We start from the raw sequence: 16124 nt of genomic DNA on the forward strand, positions 1-16124 counted from the left end.
AAGACACATTTTAACCCCATAAACACTAACATAGCTGTTTACAGCTTCTAGGCAATGTTTTCTTGGTTTTAGCCTATTTTGGGATAAAATGGTTATAAGTGGCTTTTAAACTCTCCACATCTATCTCAAACTCTTATACTTAGTTAGTTGCATTGGATTAAGACACATTTTAACCCCATAAACACTAACATAGCTGTTTACAGCTACTAAGCAATGTTTTCTTGCTGTTAGCCTGTTTTGGGACAAAATGGGTATAAGTGGCTTTTAAACTCTCCACATCTATCTCAAACTCTTATAATTAGTTAGTTGCATTGGATTAAGACACATTTTAACCCCATAAACACTAACATAGCTGTTTACAGCTTCTAAGCAATGTTTTCTTGGTTTTAGCCTGTTTTGGGACAAAATGGTTATAAGTGGCTTTTAAACTCTCCACATCTATCTCAAACTCTTATAATTAGTTAGTTGCATTGGATTAAGACACATTTTAACCCCATAAACACTAACATAGCTGTTTACAGCTTCTAAGCAATGTTTTCTTGGTTTTAACCTGTTTTGGGACAAAATGGTTATAAGTGGCTTTTAAACTCTCCACATCTATCTCAAACTCTTATACTTAGTGAGTTGCATTGGATTAAGACACATTTTAACCCCATAAACACTAACATAGCTGTTTACAGCTACTAAGCAATGTTTTCTTGCTGTTAGCCTGTTTTGGGACAAAATGGGTATAAGTGTCTTTTAAACTCTTCACATCTATCTCAAACTCTTATAATTAGTTAGTTGCATTGGATTAAGACACATTTTAACCCCAGAAACACTAACATAGCTGTTTACAACTTCTAAGCAATGTTTTCTTGGTTTTAGCCTGTTTTGGGACAAAATGGGTATAAGTGGCTTTTAAACTCTCCACATCTATCTCAAACTCTTATAATTAGTTAGTTGCATTGGATTAAGACACATTTTAACCCCATAAACACTAACATAGCAGTTTACAGCTTCTACGCAATGTTTTCTTGGTTTTAACCTGTTTTGGGACAAAATGGTTATAAGTGGCTTTTAAACTCTCCACATCTATCTCAAACTCTTATACTTAGTTAGTTGCATTGGATTAAGACACATTTTAACCCCATAAACAATAACATAGCTGTTTACAGCTACTAAGCAATGTTTTCTTGCTGTTAGCCTGTTTTGGGACAAAATGGGTATAAGTGGCTTTTAAACTCTCCACATCTATCTCAAAGTCTTATAATTAGTTAGTTGCATTGGATTAAGACACATTTTAACCCCATAAACACTAACATAGCTGTTTACAGCTACTAAGCAATGTTTTCTTGCTGTTAGCCTGTTTTGGGACAAAATGGGTATAAGTGGCTTTTAAACTCTCCACATCTATCTTAAACTCTTATAATTAGTTAGTTGCATTGGATTAAGACACATTTTAACCCCATAAACACTAACATAGCTGTTTACAGCTTCTAAGCAATGTTTTCTTGGTTTTAGCCTGTTTTGGGACAAAATGGTTATAAGTGGCTTTTAAACTCTCCACATCTATCTCAAACTCTTATACTTAGTTAGTTGCATTGGATTAAGACACATTTTAACCCCATAAACACTAACATAGCTGTTTACAGCTACTAAGCAATGTTTTCTTGCTGTTAGCCTGTTTTGGGACAAAATGGGTATAAGTGGCTTTTAAACTCTTCACATCTATCTCAAACTCTTATAATTAGTTAGTTGCATTGGATTAAGACACATTTTAACCCCAGAAACACTAACATAGCTGTTTACTATAATTTGGGATCTTGATCACCATGTCCGTACAAGTCAACGTCCGTACAAGTCAACGACCGTTCTCTCTCATCGGGCCAACCATACCATCTCGTGTAGAAGCCCACTTGAAGTCTTCTAAGGCTTGTATGAGACAACCAAGTCTCTAGATCCTTCTCCTACCGACCGTTGGAGTTTGTGTGCAAGTGGGAAGATATTTCAACTCACAAGTCACATGTTATGTTAAGAAGGAAGGATGTCACTTTCAGTCATGTAAAGCGTGTATAGGATCCCATAGGAATATGCTGTTTACTTTGTCTATAATTAGGATGTATCTAGGTTCTTTTTCAAGTAAGAAGTTTGATTCTTCTTCTATACTCTCTCTCTTACACTTCCATACTCTCTTCTACTCTCTCGTGCGAACACTCTCAAACTCACTCGATCTCTACACTCTCTCGTTTCTAAACTTACATGGTATCAGAGCCTTGTGGTTCCTCTCGTTAAACTCTTCATTCACTCTACTTTCTTCCGCAACTCGTTCATTCAATCTCTTGAGTTTTTTTTTTCTTTAACCGTTGGGTAAACTTATTGACCATTGGACAAAACTCCATGGAAAGCACCAAAACCTTGGTTGTTCCAGTTACTCTCAAAGGAGAGAACTATTTGTTGTGGGCAAGGACCACAAAGACGGCGCTATGTGGCCGAGGGCTTTGGACCCATGTGACAACAAGTGAAGCTCCGAAGGGCGAGCCGACTGAAGACGGCAAAGTTGTGGCCACAAGTGGTGAAGAAAAGTGGTTTCAAGAAGACCAAAGTGTTCTCGCCATCATACAAAACTCTCTCGATGCTCCAATACTCGAGGCCTACTCGTATTGTGAAACGGCCAAGGATCTATGGGATACCTTGCAAAACGTCTTTGGTAACACTACCAATTTAAGCCGAGTCTTTGAGATCAAGAGAGCCATCAACAACCTAAGCCAAGAAGACATGGAGTTCACCAAACACTTTGGGAAGTTTAGGTCCCTTTGGGCTGAGCTTGAGATGCTTAGGCCAGCGACTCTTGATCCGGCAATCTTGAATGAGAGGCGTGAACAAGACAAGGTGTTCGGCCTCCTCCTTACGCTGAATCCATCTTACAACGATCTTATCAAGCATATCTTGAGGTCGGACAAGCTTCCCAGCCTGGAGGAAGTGTGTAGTCAGATTCAAAAGGAGCATGGTTCCATGGGGTTGTTTGGTAACAAGGGGGAGCTTGTAACCGCCAACCAAGCTGATGTAGCGACCGCAAACAAGGGCTACTATCGAGGAGATAACAAGAAAGAACCAGTGTGTCACCACTGCAAGAAGCCGGGCCATTTCAAGAATGAGTGTTGGATTCTCCACCCACACCTCCGAGTAAACCGACCAATGAACCACCGTGGAGCACCAAGAGCTCATCAAGCGAGTGTGGAGCCATTGGTTGCTGAACTGAACCCTCGAGCTCCGGATATGAATGGAACTGCCCTGGCTGCCTCGTCGGACCTCGTGAGGAAGTCTGATCTTGATGCGCTCATTAAGGCACTCAAAGAAAGTTCCGGTAACTCTTATCTTGCCTTGAATCAAACTAAACCGCTCATAGTTGATTCCGGTGCTTCTCACCACATGATTAGTGATTCTAGGTTAATGAGTGATATTAAACCGGCTAGTGGTAATGTTGTGATAGCAAATGGTGAGAAAGTGCCAGTTAAAGGCATTGGAAACTTGAAATTATTTGATAAAGATACTAAAGCGTTCTATATGCCAAATTTTACTTCCAACTTGCTATCAGTTAAGAGAGCCACTACTGATTTGAATTGTTATGCAATATTTGGTCCTAACAAGGTTCATTTTCAGGATATTGAGACAAGTAAGGTCCTTGGTCAAGGAGGTTCCAAGGGTGATCTCTATATGCTTGAGGACTTGAATTTATCTGCTTCTTGTTTTAATTCGGTTGTTGTTAAACCTAGTGATTCTATTTTACATGCTAGGCTAGGACATCCTCACTCTAGAGCTTTAGCTTTAATGTTCCCTAATATTTCTTTTCAAAATGATGGGTGTGAGGCTTGTATTCTTGGTAAACATTGCAAGGCTGTTTTTCCTAAATCTATTACTATTTATGAAAAATGTTTTGATTTGGTTCATTCTGATGTTTGGACATCCCCTTGCTTATCTAGAGAAAATCAAAAGTATTTTGTGACTTTTATTGATGAAAAATCAAAATATACTTGGATAACTTTGCTTCCTTCTAAGGATAGAGTTCTTGAAGCTTTTACTAGCTTTCAAAATTATGTTACTAACCACTATCATGCCAAGATTAAAATTTTGAGATCAGATAATGGTGGAGAATACACAAGCCATGCCTTTAAGCAATATCTAGCCGAACATGGAATTCTTCATCAAACTAGCTGTCCATACACACCACAACAAAATGGGGTGGCTGAAAGGAAGAATAGGCATCTCATGGAGGTAGCAAGGTCCATGATGTTCCATACAAGAGTTCCAAAACGCTTTTGGGGAGATGCCGTGCTCACAGCTTGTTATCTTATCAACCGCACACCAACAAAAATACTCAACGACTTGTCTCCATTTGAGGTATTGAACAATGAAAAGCCTAACTTTGATCATTTACGAGTATTTGGTTGTGTTTGCTATGTGTTGCGACCAGGTGAACTAAGAGACAAGCTTGATGCTAAGAGTACTAAGGCAATGTTTATCGGCTATTCTACAACTCAAAAAGGATATAAGTGCTATGACTCGGAGACAAGAAGAGTTCTTGTGTCTCGTGATGTCAAGTTTGTGGAGTCACAAGGATTTTATGATGAGAAGAACTGGGATGAACTTCGCAATCTCTCGACCTCTTCTTCCGATCGGACACGCAACCTCCGGGTGATCCTTGAGAGGCTAGGTATTGAGAATGATCGGATCACCAACGCGCCGGCCAGTCAAGCATCACCAGAACAACCTGAGCCATTCCCTGAGCCCGACCTTGATCCACCCACTTCTCATACCAACGACGAAACTGAGTTGCCCACGGATTCGACCGAACTACCCGGAGACAACAATGATGTGCCATCCGAGGAACCGGCTGAGCAGCTTGAAGAAATTATTACACTAGGCAGAGCTAGCTCAGAGGCGGGAACTATAGTTCCTCTTCGACGTAGCCAACGTCTCAAGTTTCCCCCATCTAACTGGAAGAACACTAGAGTGTACTACAACAACATGGTCGTCGCACACCCAATTCAAGCTGTATGCACGCTGGCACACTTTCCGATGGAACATCAAGTGTTCCTTGGCCAAATTGACCAGCATTGGGTTCCCAAGACATATGATGAGGCCAAGGACCACAAGGTGTGGCGAGACGCAGTTGATGCCGAGAACACGGCCATGGTGCAAAATCACACATGGGACGAATCAGACTTACCCAAGGGCAAGAAGGCTGTGACGTCTCGGTATATCTTCACTATCAAGTATAAGAGCAATGGGGAGATTGAACGCTACAAGGCCAGACTTGTAGCTCGTGGTTTTACGCAAACGTATGGGGAGGATTACAAAGATACGTTTGCTCCGGTGGCCAAATTACACACAGTTCGAGTTGTTCTCTCCTTGGCCACAAACTTGGATTGGGATCTATGGCAAATGGATGTGAAGAATGCGTTCTTGCAAGGAGAACTTGAAGATGAGGTCTACATGCGGCCACCGCCTGGTCTAGAGGACACCATAGGCCCGGGAAAGGTGCTGAAGCTCAACAAGGCAATATATGGCCTTAAACAATCGCCTAGAGCTTGGTACCACAAGTTGAGCACAACCTTACTTGGGAAAGGTTTTCGGAAATCAGAATCGGATCATACTCTCTTCACACTACCAAGTGACAAAGGTATAGTGGTCATTCTAGTATATGTTGATGATATCATCATATCTGGAAGTGACAAGGTAGGTATTCAAGAAGCTAAAGAGTTTCTTAAGTCAGTTTTTGATATTAAAGACCTTGGAGAACTTAAGTATTTTCTTGGTATAGAAGTGTATAGGTCTGATGAAGGATTGTTTTTATCACAAAGAAAGTATGCTCTTGACCTCTTAAGTGAAGCAGGAAAACTTGGATCAAAAGCAGTGACCACACCTCTTGAAGAAAACTACAAGACAGCCGGAAAGGGGGAGCCTCCATTCGAAGATGTCACGCGATATAGGCGTCTAGTGGGTAAGCTCATATATTTAACTATCACTAGGCCTGATCTTTGTTTTGCTGTGAACCAGGTAAGCCAACACATGCAAAACCCAACTAGACACCACTGGAACATGGTGAACCGAATCCTTAAGTACATCAAGGGAGCTCCGGGACAAGGCATATGGATGGGAAGGAACAAGAGCACCGAGTTGATAGGATATTGTGACGCTGATTACGCCGGAGACCATGGGGATCGTCGCTCAACCACCGGATACTGCACGTTCTTGGGAGGAAACTTAGTCACATGGAAGAGCAAGAAACAAAAGGTTGTCTCGTTATCTAGTGCGGAGTCCGAGTATAGAGCCATGAGGAAGTTAACAACCGAGCTCATGTGGCTTAAGGCACTATTGAAGGATCTTGGAGTTGAATCATCAAAGCCTATCACTATGCATTGTGATAACGAAGCAGCCATCCACATAGCCACCAATTCCGTGTTTCACGAGAGAACAAAACACATAGAGGTCGATTGCCACAAGGTGCGAGAGCAGATTCAGCTAGGCGTCACACTCCCATGTCATACAGACAGCAAAGAGCAACTAGCCGACATTTTCACAAAGGCGGCCAGCCCACAAGTGTGCGAATACATTCACCCTCGGCTAGGACTCATGGACCTCACCAAACCTTGAGATCCTACGCTCTTTTTCCCTTAAGTATAATTTTTCCCAAGTGGTTTTATATACTAAGGTTTTTAATGAGATAGGTGATCAATGGTTCAAGCTTATGTCATAGGGTCCAATGACTAAAGCTTGAGGGGGAGTATAATTTGGGATCTTGATCACCATGTCCGTACAAGTCAACGTCCGTACAAGTCAACGACCGTTCTCTCTCATCGGGCCAACCATACCATCTCGTGTAGAAGCCCACTTGAAGTCTTCTAAGGCTTGTATGAGACAACCAAGTCTCTAGATCCTTCTCCTACCGACCGTTGGAGTTTGTGTGCAAGTGGGAAGATATTTCAACTCACAAGTCACATGTTATGTTAAGAAGGAAGGATGTCACTTTCAGTCATGTAAAGCGTGTATAGGATCCCATAGGAATATGCTGTTTACTTTGTCTATAATTAGGATGTATCTAGGTTCTTTTTCAAGTAAGAAGTTTGATTCTTCTTCTATACTCTCTCTCTTACACTTCCATACTCTCTTCTACTCTCTCGTGCGAACACTCTCAAACTCACTCGATCTCTACACTCTCTCGTTTCTAAACTTACATTTACAACTTCTAAGCAATGTTTTCTTGGTTTTAGCCCGTTTTGGGACAAAATGGGTATAAGTGGCTTTTAAACTCTCCACATCTATCTCAAACTCTTATAATTAGTTAGTTGCATTGGATTAAGACACATTTTAACCCCATAAACACTAACATAGCTGTTTACAGCTTCTAAGCAATGTTTTCTTGGTTTTAACCTGTTTTGGGACAAAATGGTTATAAGTGGCTTTTAAACTCTCCACATCTATCTCAAACTCTTATACTTAGTTAGTTGCATTGGATTAAGACACATTTTAACCCCATAAACACTAACATAGCTGTTTACAGCTACTAAGCAATGTTTTCTTGCTATTAGCCTGTTTTGGGACAAAATGGGTATAAGTGGCTTTTAAACTCTCCACATCTATCTCAAAGTCTTATAATTAGTTAGTTACATTGGATTAAGACCCATTTTAACCCCATAAACACTAACATAGCTGTTTACAGCTACTAAGCAATGTTTTCTTGCTGTTAGCCTGTTTTGGGACAAAATGGGTATAAGTGGCTTTTAAACTCTCCACATCTATCTCAAACTCTTATAATTAGTTAGTTGCATTGGATTAAGACACATTTTAACCCCATAAACACTAACATAGCTGTTTACAGCTTCTAAGCAATGTTTTCTTGGTTTTAGCCTGTTTTGGGGCAAAATGGTTATAAGTGGCTTTTAAACTCTCCACATCTATCTCAAACTATCTCAAACTCTTATCATTAGTTAGTTGCATTGGATTAAGACACATTTTAATCCCATAAACACTAACATAGCTGTTTACAGCTTCTAAGCAATGTTTTCTTAGTTTTAACCTGTTTTGGGACAAAATGTGTATAAGTGGCTTTTAAACTCTCCACATCTATCTCAAACTCTTATAATTAGTTAGTTGCATTGGATTAAGACACATTTTAACCCCATAAACACTAACATAGCTGTTTACAGCTTCTAAGCAATGTTTTCTATGTTTTAGCCTGTTTTGGGACAAAATGGGTATAAGTGGCTTTTAAACTCTCCACATCTATCTTAAACTCTTATAATTAGTTAGTTGCATTGGATTAAGACACATTTTAACCCCATAAACACTAACATAGCTGTTTACAGCTTCTAAGCAATGTTTTCTTGGTTTTAGCCTGTTTTGGGACAAAATGGGTATAAGTGGCTTTTAAACTCTCCACATCTATCTTAAACTCTTATAATTAGTTAGTTGCATTGGATTAAGACACATTTTAACCCCATAAACACTAACATAGCTGTTTACAGCTTCTAGGCAATGTTTTCTTGGTTTTAGCCTGTTTTGGGATAAAATGGTTATAAGTGGCTTTTAAACTCTCCACATCTATCTCAAACTCTTATACTTAGTTAGTTGCATTGGATTAAGACACATTTTAACCCCATAAACACTAACATAGCTGTTTACAGCTACTAAGCAATGTTTTCTTGCTGTTAGCCTGTTTTAGGACAAAATGGGTATAAGTGGCTTTTAAACTCTCCACATCTATCTCAAACTCTTATAATTAGTTAGTTGCATTGGATTAAGACACATTTTAACCCCATAAACACTAACATAGCTGTTTACAGCTTCTAAGCAATGTTTTCTTGGTTTTAGCCTGTTTTGGGACAAAATGGGTATAAGTGGCTTTTAAACTCTCCACATCTATCTTAAACTCTTATAATTAGTTAGTTGCATTGGATTAAGACACATTTTAACCCCATAAACACTAACATAGCTGTTTACAGCTTCTAGGCAATGTTTTCTTGGTTTTAGCCTGTTTTGGGATAAAATGGTTATAAGTGGCTTTTAAACTCTCCACATCTATCTCAAACTCTTATACTTAGTTAGTTGCATTGGATTAAGACACATTTTAACCCCATAAACACTAACATAGCTGTTTACAGCTACTAAGCAATGTTTTCTTGCTGTTAGCCTGTTTTAGGACAAAATGGGTATAAGTGGCTTTTAAACTCTCCACATCTATCTCAAACTCTTATAATTAGTTAGTTGCATTGGATTAAGACACATTTTAACCCCATAAACACTAACATAGCTGTTTACAGCTTCTAAGCAATGTTTTCTTGGTTTTAGCCTGTTTTGGGACAAAATGGTTATAAGTGGCTTTTAAACTCTCCACATCTATCTCAAACTCTTATAATTAGTTAGTTGCATTGGATTAAGACACATTTTAACCCCATAAACACTAACATAGCTGTTTACAGCTTCTAAGCAATGTTTTCTTGGTTTTAACCTGTTTTGGGACAAAATGGTTATAAGTGGCTTTTAAACTCTCCACATCTATCTCAAACTCTTATACTTAGTTAGTTGCATTGGATTAAGACACATTTTAACCCCATAAACACTAACATAGCTGTTTACAGCTACTAAGCAATGTTTTCTTGTTGTTAGCCTGTTTTGGGACAAAATGGGTATAAGTGTCTTTTAAACTCTTCACATCTATCTCAAACTCTTATAATTAGTTAGTTGCATTGGATTAAGACACATTTTAACCCCAGAAACACTAACATAGCAGTTTACAGCTTCTAAGCAATGTTTTCTTGGTTTTAACCTGTTTTGGGACAAAATGGTTATAAGTGGCTTTTAAACTCTCCACATCTATCTCAAACTCTTATACTTAGTTAGTTGCATTGGATTAAGACACATTTTAACCCCATAAACAATAACATAGCTGTTTACAGCTACTAAGCAATGTTTTCTTGCTGTTAGCCTGTTTTGGGACAAAATGGGTATAAGTGGCTTTTAAACTCTCCACATCTATCTCAAAGTCTTATAATTAGTTAGTTGCATTGGATTAAGACACATTTTAACCCCATAAACACTAACATAGCTGTTTACAGCTACTAAGCAATGTTTTCTTGCTGTTAGCCTGTTTTGGGACAAAATGGGTATAAGTGATGTTCATATATTTTACCATGTTTTCCCTTAGTTTATTCACATCTTTTGCATCTTTTTCTATCCATTCTCACCATTATTGTGTAGCTTTAGGACTAATCATGCATTATAGTGTAGTTGCATTGCATTTGCATCTTTTCATGCATAAACAGGTGATTTTGGAGCTTAAGGAGCATGGAAGCAATGGAGAAGAGATGTGAAGCAATCATGAAGAGGAAACAAGGGAGTTAAGGCTGAAGAACAAGGAATCCGGAGTCCAGCTCGACCAAGCACTCGACCGAGTGGGAGATAGACTCGACCGTGTGGAGTTGCACAAGAGAAGCCAGCTCGACCCCCAGCTCGACCGAGCACTGGTCGAGTTGACCGATGCGTGGACCACTTTGACTTTTCCCATTTTTAGGGCTTCCACCTTACCCACTATATAAGGACTTGTACTGCAGCCACCTGAACCAAGTTTTAATCTAGATTTTTAGTCAGCTTTTCAGATATTTTAAACCTAGTTTTTGCCTTTTAAGGAATATTATTCCTTTTGCTTTTTATTTTCTTTTTTGGATCTTGTACTTGGAAAAGAAGAATTTCCTCATACTTGTTGGTTGAATAACTTTCTAAGTATTGAGAATCTGAGTTTGATTTCTTCTTTAAAGTTGTAGATCTTAATCTTGTCTATCTATTCATGCAAGTTTCAATGATTTCTGGGTTTATTATTTGTTTGATCATGTCTTGTTGTGAGTAGTCTTCTTAGGATCTTGAGGATGGGTTAGGATAGATTGATCTTGTGGTATATCTGATTTGATCAAGCTTGATTGTTGTAGATCTCTTCTAGGCTAGATGTTCTTAATGCTGATCCTATATCTGAGAGGGTAGGATCTGATCTCAAGCTTTTTGGCATCACACCAATGTTTAAGAAGCATAGATAAGGCTAGATCTAGAGCTTACCATTAGGCTTGCTAAGAGATTAGAGGTCTTGTTTGGTTTGAGATGTATTGCTTAATGCCTGCTTGTGTAGATTCTTTTCATTGTGAGAGCAAGTCTAGGATTGCATAGGTTTGATTGTCTCTTGACCATGAGAGTGGGAGAGACTTGTCTTAGATTAATATGTCTAGAGGTTAGCTCATAGCATTGCTTGAGATTTGTTGATCAAGTTAGATTACCACAATGGTTAGTTTATCCCATGAATCCATCCTCAGGAACCTTCTTTGTTTATTGATTTTAAAGTCTTAATCTTGTTATTTGCTTGCTGTTTGATCTGTGTTATCTTTACTCTGTTTTTATTGCATTGCTCTGTTTTCCCGGATTTGTCTAGCTCGACCACTCACTCGACCTACACTCGGTCGAGTGCTGCTCGAGTTCATCCCAAGAACTCTTGTTTATGATCTGTGTTTGTCTTGTTTCATTCCTGTTTAATTTCCATTGCATTCACTTAGCATCTAGTTCATTACTTGTCTTGCATTAGTTCATATCTATTGTTTACAGTTTCTGTTTCTGTTCTTAGTTCATAATCATTCTGTTTTATTTGCATCTAGTTATTAGCTCTTGTAGTTTATTTTCTGCATTTTATCATTATCATCATAGGATTGTTAGTGACAAACATCCTTTCATATTTGTCTTAACTTAGATTCATATGCATATCTTGATTGTTCACAAGCACTCAGACTGGATTGACACCTCTTATACTGCAACTGCATAAGGGGAATTGAAACACCCATCATTCATCATATCATACCATTGCACACACTCATTCACTTTCATCACACCACACACAATATAAATCATGTTTCAATAAGTGGCTTTTAAACTCTCCTCATCTATCTCAAACTCTTATAATTAGTTAGTTGCATTGGATTAAGAAACATTTTAACCCCATAAACACTAACATAGCTGTTTACAGCTTCTAAGCAATGTTTTCTTGGTTTTAGCCTGTTTTGGGGCAAAATGGTTATAAGTGGCTTTTAAACTCTCCACATCTATCTCAAACTATCTCAAACTCTTATCATTAGTTAGTTGCATTGGATTAAGACACATTTTAATCCCATAAACACTAACATAGCTGTTTACAGCTTCTAAGCAATGTTTTCTTGGTTTTAACCTATTTTGGGACAAAATGTGTATAAGTGGCTTTTAAACTCTCCACATCTATCTCAAACTCTTATAATTAGTTAGTTGCATTGGATGAAGACACATTTTAACCCCATAAACACTAACATAGCTGTTTACAGCTTCTAAGCAATGTTTTCTTGGTTTTAGCCTGTTTTGGGACAAAATGGGTATAAGTGGCTTTTAAACTCTCCACATCTATCTTAAACTCTTATAATTAGTTAGTTGCATTGGATTAAGACACATTTTAACCCCATAAACACTAACATAGCTGTTTACAGCTTCTAAGCAATGTTTTCTTGGTTTTAGCCTGTTTTGGGACAAAATGGGTATAAGTGGCTTTTAAACTCTCCACATCTATCTTAAACTCTTATAATTAGTTAGTTGCATTGGATTAAGACACATTTTAACCCCATAAACACTAACATAGCTGTTTACAGCTTCTAAGCAATGTTTTCTTGGTTTTAGCCTGTTTTGGGACAAAATGGTTATAAGTGGCTTTTAAACTCTCCACATCTATCTCAAACTCTTATACTTAGTTAGTTGCATTGGATTAAGACACATTTTAACCCCATAAACACTAACATAGCTGTTTACAGCTACTAAGCAATGTTTTCTTGCTGTTAGCCTGTTTTGGGACAAAATGGGTATAAGTGGCTTTTAAACTCTCCACATCTCTCTTAAACTCTTATAATTAGTTAGTTGCATTGGATTAAGACACATTTTAACCCCATAAACACTAACATAGCTGTTTACAGCTTCTAAGCAATGTTTTCTTGGTTTTAGCCTGTTTTGGGACAAAATGGGTATAAGTGGCTTTTAAACTCTCCACATCTATCTTAAACTCTTATACATAGTTAGTTGCATTGGATTAAGACACATTTTAACCCCATAAACACTAACATAGCTGTTTACAGCTTCTAAGCAATGTTTTCTTGGTTTTAACCTGTTTTGGGACAAAATGGTTATAAGTGGCTTTTAAACTCTCCACATCTATCTCAAACTCTTATACTTAGTTAGTTGCATTGGATTAAGACACATTTTAACCCCATAAACACTAACATAGCTGTTTACAGCTACTAAGCAATGTTTTCTTGGTTTTAGCCTGTTTTGGGACAAAATGGGTATAAGTGGCTTTTAAACTCTCTACATCTATCTCAAACTCTTATAATTAGTTAGTTGCATTGGATTAAGACACATTTTAACCCCATAAACACTAACATAGCTGTTTACAGCTTCTAAGCAATGTTTTCTTGGTTTTAGCCTGTTTTGGGACAAAATGGTTATAAGTGGCTTTTAAACTCTCCACATCTATCTCAAACTCTTATACTTAGTTAGTTGCATTGGATTAAGACACATTTTAACCCCATAAACACTAACATAGCTGTTTACAGCTTCTAAGCAATGTTTTCTTGGTTTTAACCTGTTTTGGGACAAAATGGTTATAAGTGGCTTTTAAACTCTCCACATCTATCTCAAACTCTTATAATTAGTTAGTTGCATTGGACTAAGACACATTTTAACCCCATAAACACTAACATAGCTGTTTACAGCTTCTAAGCAATGTTTTCTTGGTTTTAGCCTGTTTTGGGACAAAATGGTTATAAGTGGCTTTTAAACTCTCCACATCTATCTCAAACTCTTATACTTAGTTAGTTGCATTGGATTAAGACACATTTTAACCCCATAAACACTAACATAGCTGTTTACAGCTTCTAAGCAATGTTTTCTTGGTTTTAACCTGTTTTGGGACAAAATGGTTATAAGTGGCTTTTAAACTCTCCACATCTATCTCAAACTCTTATAATTAGTTAGTTGCATTGGATGAAGACACCTTTTAACCCCATAAACACTAACATAGCTGTTTACAGCTTTTAAGCAATGTTTTCTTGGTTTTAGCCTGTTTTGGGACAAAATGGGTATAAGTGGCTTTTAAACTCTCCACATCTATCTTAAACTCTTATAATTAGTTAGTTGCATTGGATTAAGACACATTTTAACCCCATAAACACTAACATAGCTGTTTACAGCTTCTAAGCAATGTTTTCTTGATTTTAGCCTGTTTTAGGACAAAATGGGTATAAGTGGCTTTTAAACTCTCCACATCTATCTTAACCTCTTATAATTAGTTAGTTGCATTGGATTAAGACACATTTTAACCCCATAAACACTAACATAGCTGTTTACAGCTTCTAAGCAATGTTTTCTTGGTTTTAGCCTGTTTTGGGACAAAATGGTTATAAGTGGCTTTTAAACTCTCCACATCTATCTCAAACTCTTATACTTAGTTAGTTGCATTGGATTAAGACACATTTTAACCCCATAAACACTAACATAGCTGTTTACAGCTACTAAGCAATGTTTTCTTGCTGTTAGCCTGTTTTGGGACAAAATGGGTATAAGTGGCTTTTAAACTCTCCACATCTCTCTCAAACTCTTATAATTAGTTAGTTGCATTGGATTAAGACACATTTTAACCCCATAAACACTAACATAGCTGTTTACAGCTTCTAAGCAATGTTTTCTTGGTTTTAGCCTGTTTTGGGACAAAATGGTTATAACTGGCTTTTAAACTCTCCACATCTATCTCAAACTCTTATAATTAGTTAGTTGCATTGGATTAAGACACATTTTAACCCCATAAACACTAACATAGCTGTTTACAGCTTCTAAGCAATGTTTTCTTGGTTTTAGCCTGTTTTGGGACAAAATGGGTATAAGTGGCTTTTAAACTCTCCACATCTATCTTAAACTCTTATAATTAGTTAGTTGCATTGGATTAAGACACATTTTAACCCCATAAACACTAACATAGCTGTTTACAGCTTCTAAGCAATGTTTTCTTGGTTTTAGCCTGTTTTGGGACAAAATGGGTATAAGTGGCTTTTAAACTCTCCACATCTATCTCAAACTCTTATACTTAGTTAGTTGCATTGGATTAAGACACATTTTAACCCCATAAACACTAACATAGCTGTTTACAGCTTCTAAGGAATGTTTTCTTGGTTTTAGCCTGTTTTGGGACAAAATGGTTATAAGTGGCTTTTAAACTCTCCACATCTATCTAAAACTCTTATAATTAGTTAGTTGCATTGGATTAAGACACATTTTAACCCCATAAACACTAACATAGCTGTTTACAGCTTCTAAGCAATGTTTTCTTGGTTTTAACCTGTTTTGGGACAAAATGGTTATAAGTGGCTTTTAAACTCTCCACATCTATCTCAAACTCTTATACTTAGTTAGTTGCATTGGATTAAGACACATTTTAACCCCATAAACACTAACATAGCTGTTTACAGCTACTAAGCAATGTTTTCTTGCTGTTAGCCTGTTTTGGGACAAAATGGTTATAAGTGTCTTTTAAACTCTTCACATCTTTCTCAAACTCTTATAATTAGTTAGTTGCATTGGATTAAGACACATTTTAACCCCAGAAACACTAACATAGCTGTTTACAACTTCTAAGCAATGTTTTCTTGGTTTTAGCCTGTTTTGGGACAAAATGGGTATAAGTGGCTTTTAAACTCTCCACATCTATCTTAAACTCTTATAATTAGTTAGTTGCATTGGATTAAGACACATTTTAACCCCATAAACACTAACATAGCTGTTTACAGCTTCTAAGCAATGTTTTCTTGGTTTTAGCCTGTTTTGGGACAAAATGGGTATAAGTGGCTTTTAAACTCTCCACATCTATCTTAAACTCTTATAATTAGTTAGTTGCATTGGATTAAGACACATTTTAACCCCATAAACACTAACATAGCTGTTTACAGCTTCTAAGCAATGTTTTCTTGGTTTTAGCCTGTTTTGGGACAAATAGGTTATAAGTGGCTTTTAAACTCTCCACATCTATCTCAAACTCTTATACTTAG

The 16124-nt window shown here is 37.5% G+C and overlaps 2 protein-coding genes across 2 annotated transcripts in view; one reads left to right on the forward strand and one right to left on the reverse strand.

The window, feature by feature from the left end:
• Positions 1–2337: 2337 nt before the first annotated feature.
• On the forward strand, positions 2338–5497 carry LOC147924285 (uncharacterized). The gene is made up of 3 exons (XM_087496699.1): positions 2338–3346; positions 4598–5175; positions 5453–5497. The coding sequence occupies exons 1-3, from the start codon at positions 2380–2382 to the stop codon at positions 5495–5497; spliced, it is 1590 nt and encodes a 529-aa protein (XP_087352825.1). The 5' UTR covers positions 2338–2379.
• Positions 5498–6182: 685 nt separating this feature from the next.
• The window catches only part of LOC147924286 (uncharacterized), a 73499-nt gene continuing 63557 nt past the window's right edge, over positions 6183–16124 (reverse strand). Inside the window, exon 6 of the mRNA XM_087496700.1 lies at positions 6183–6289. Within this exon, the coding sequence (XP_087352826.1) occupies positions 6183–6289 (107 nt within the window). The remainder of the gene's footprint in view (positions 6290–16124) is intronic.

Source organism: Camelina sativa, chromosome 17 (assembly GCF_030686135.1).
Source record: "Camelina sativa cultivar CO46 ecotype springtype chromosome 17, ASM3068613v1".
NCBI lineage: Eukaryota > Viridiplantae > Streptophyta > Magnoliopsida > Brassicales > Brassicaceae > Camelina > Camelina sativa.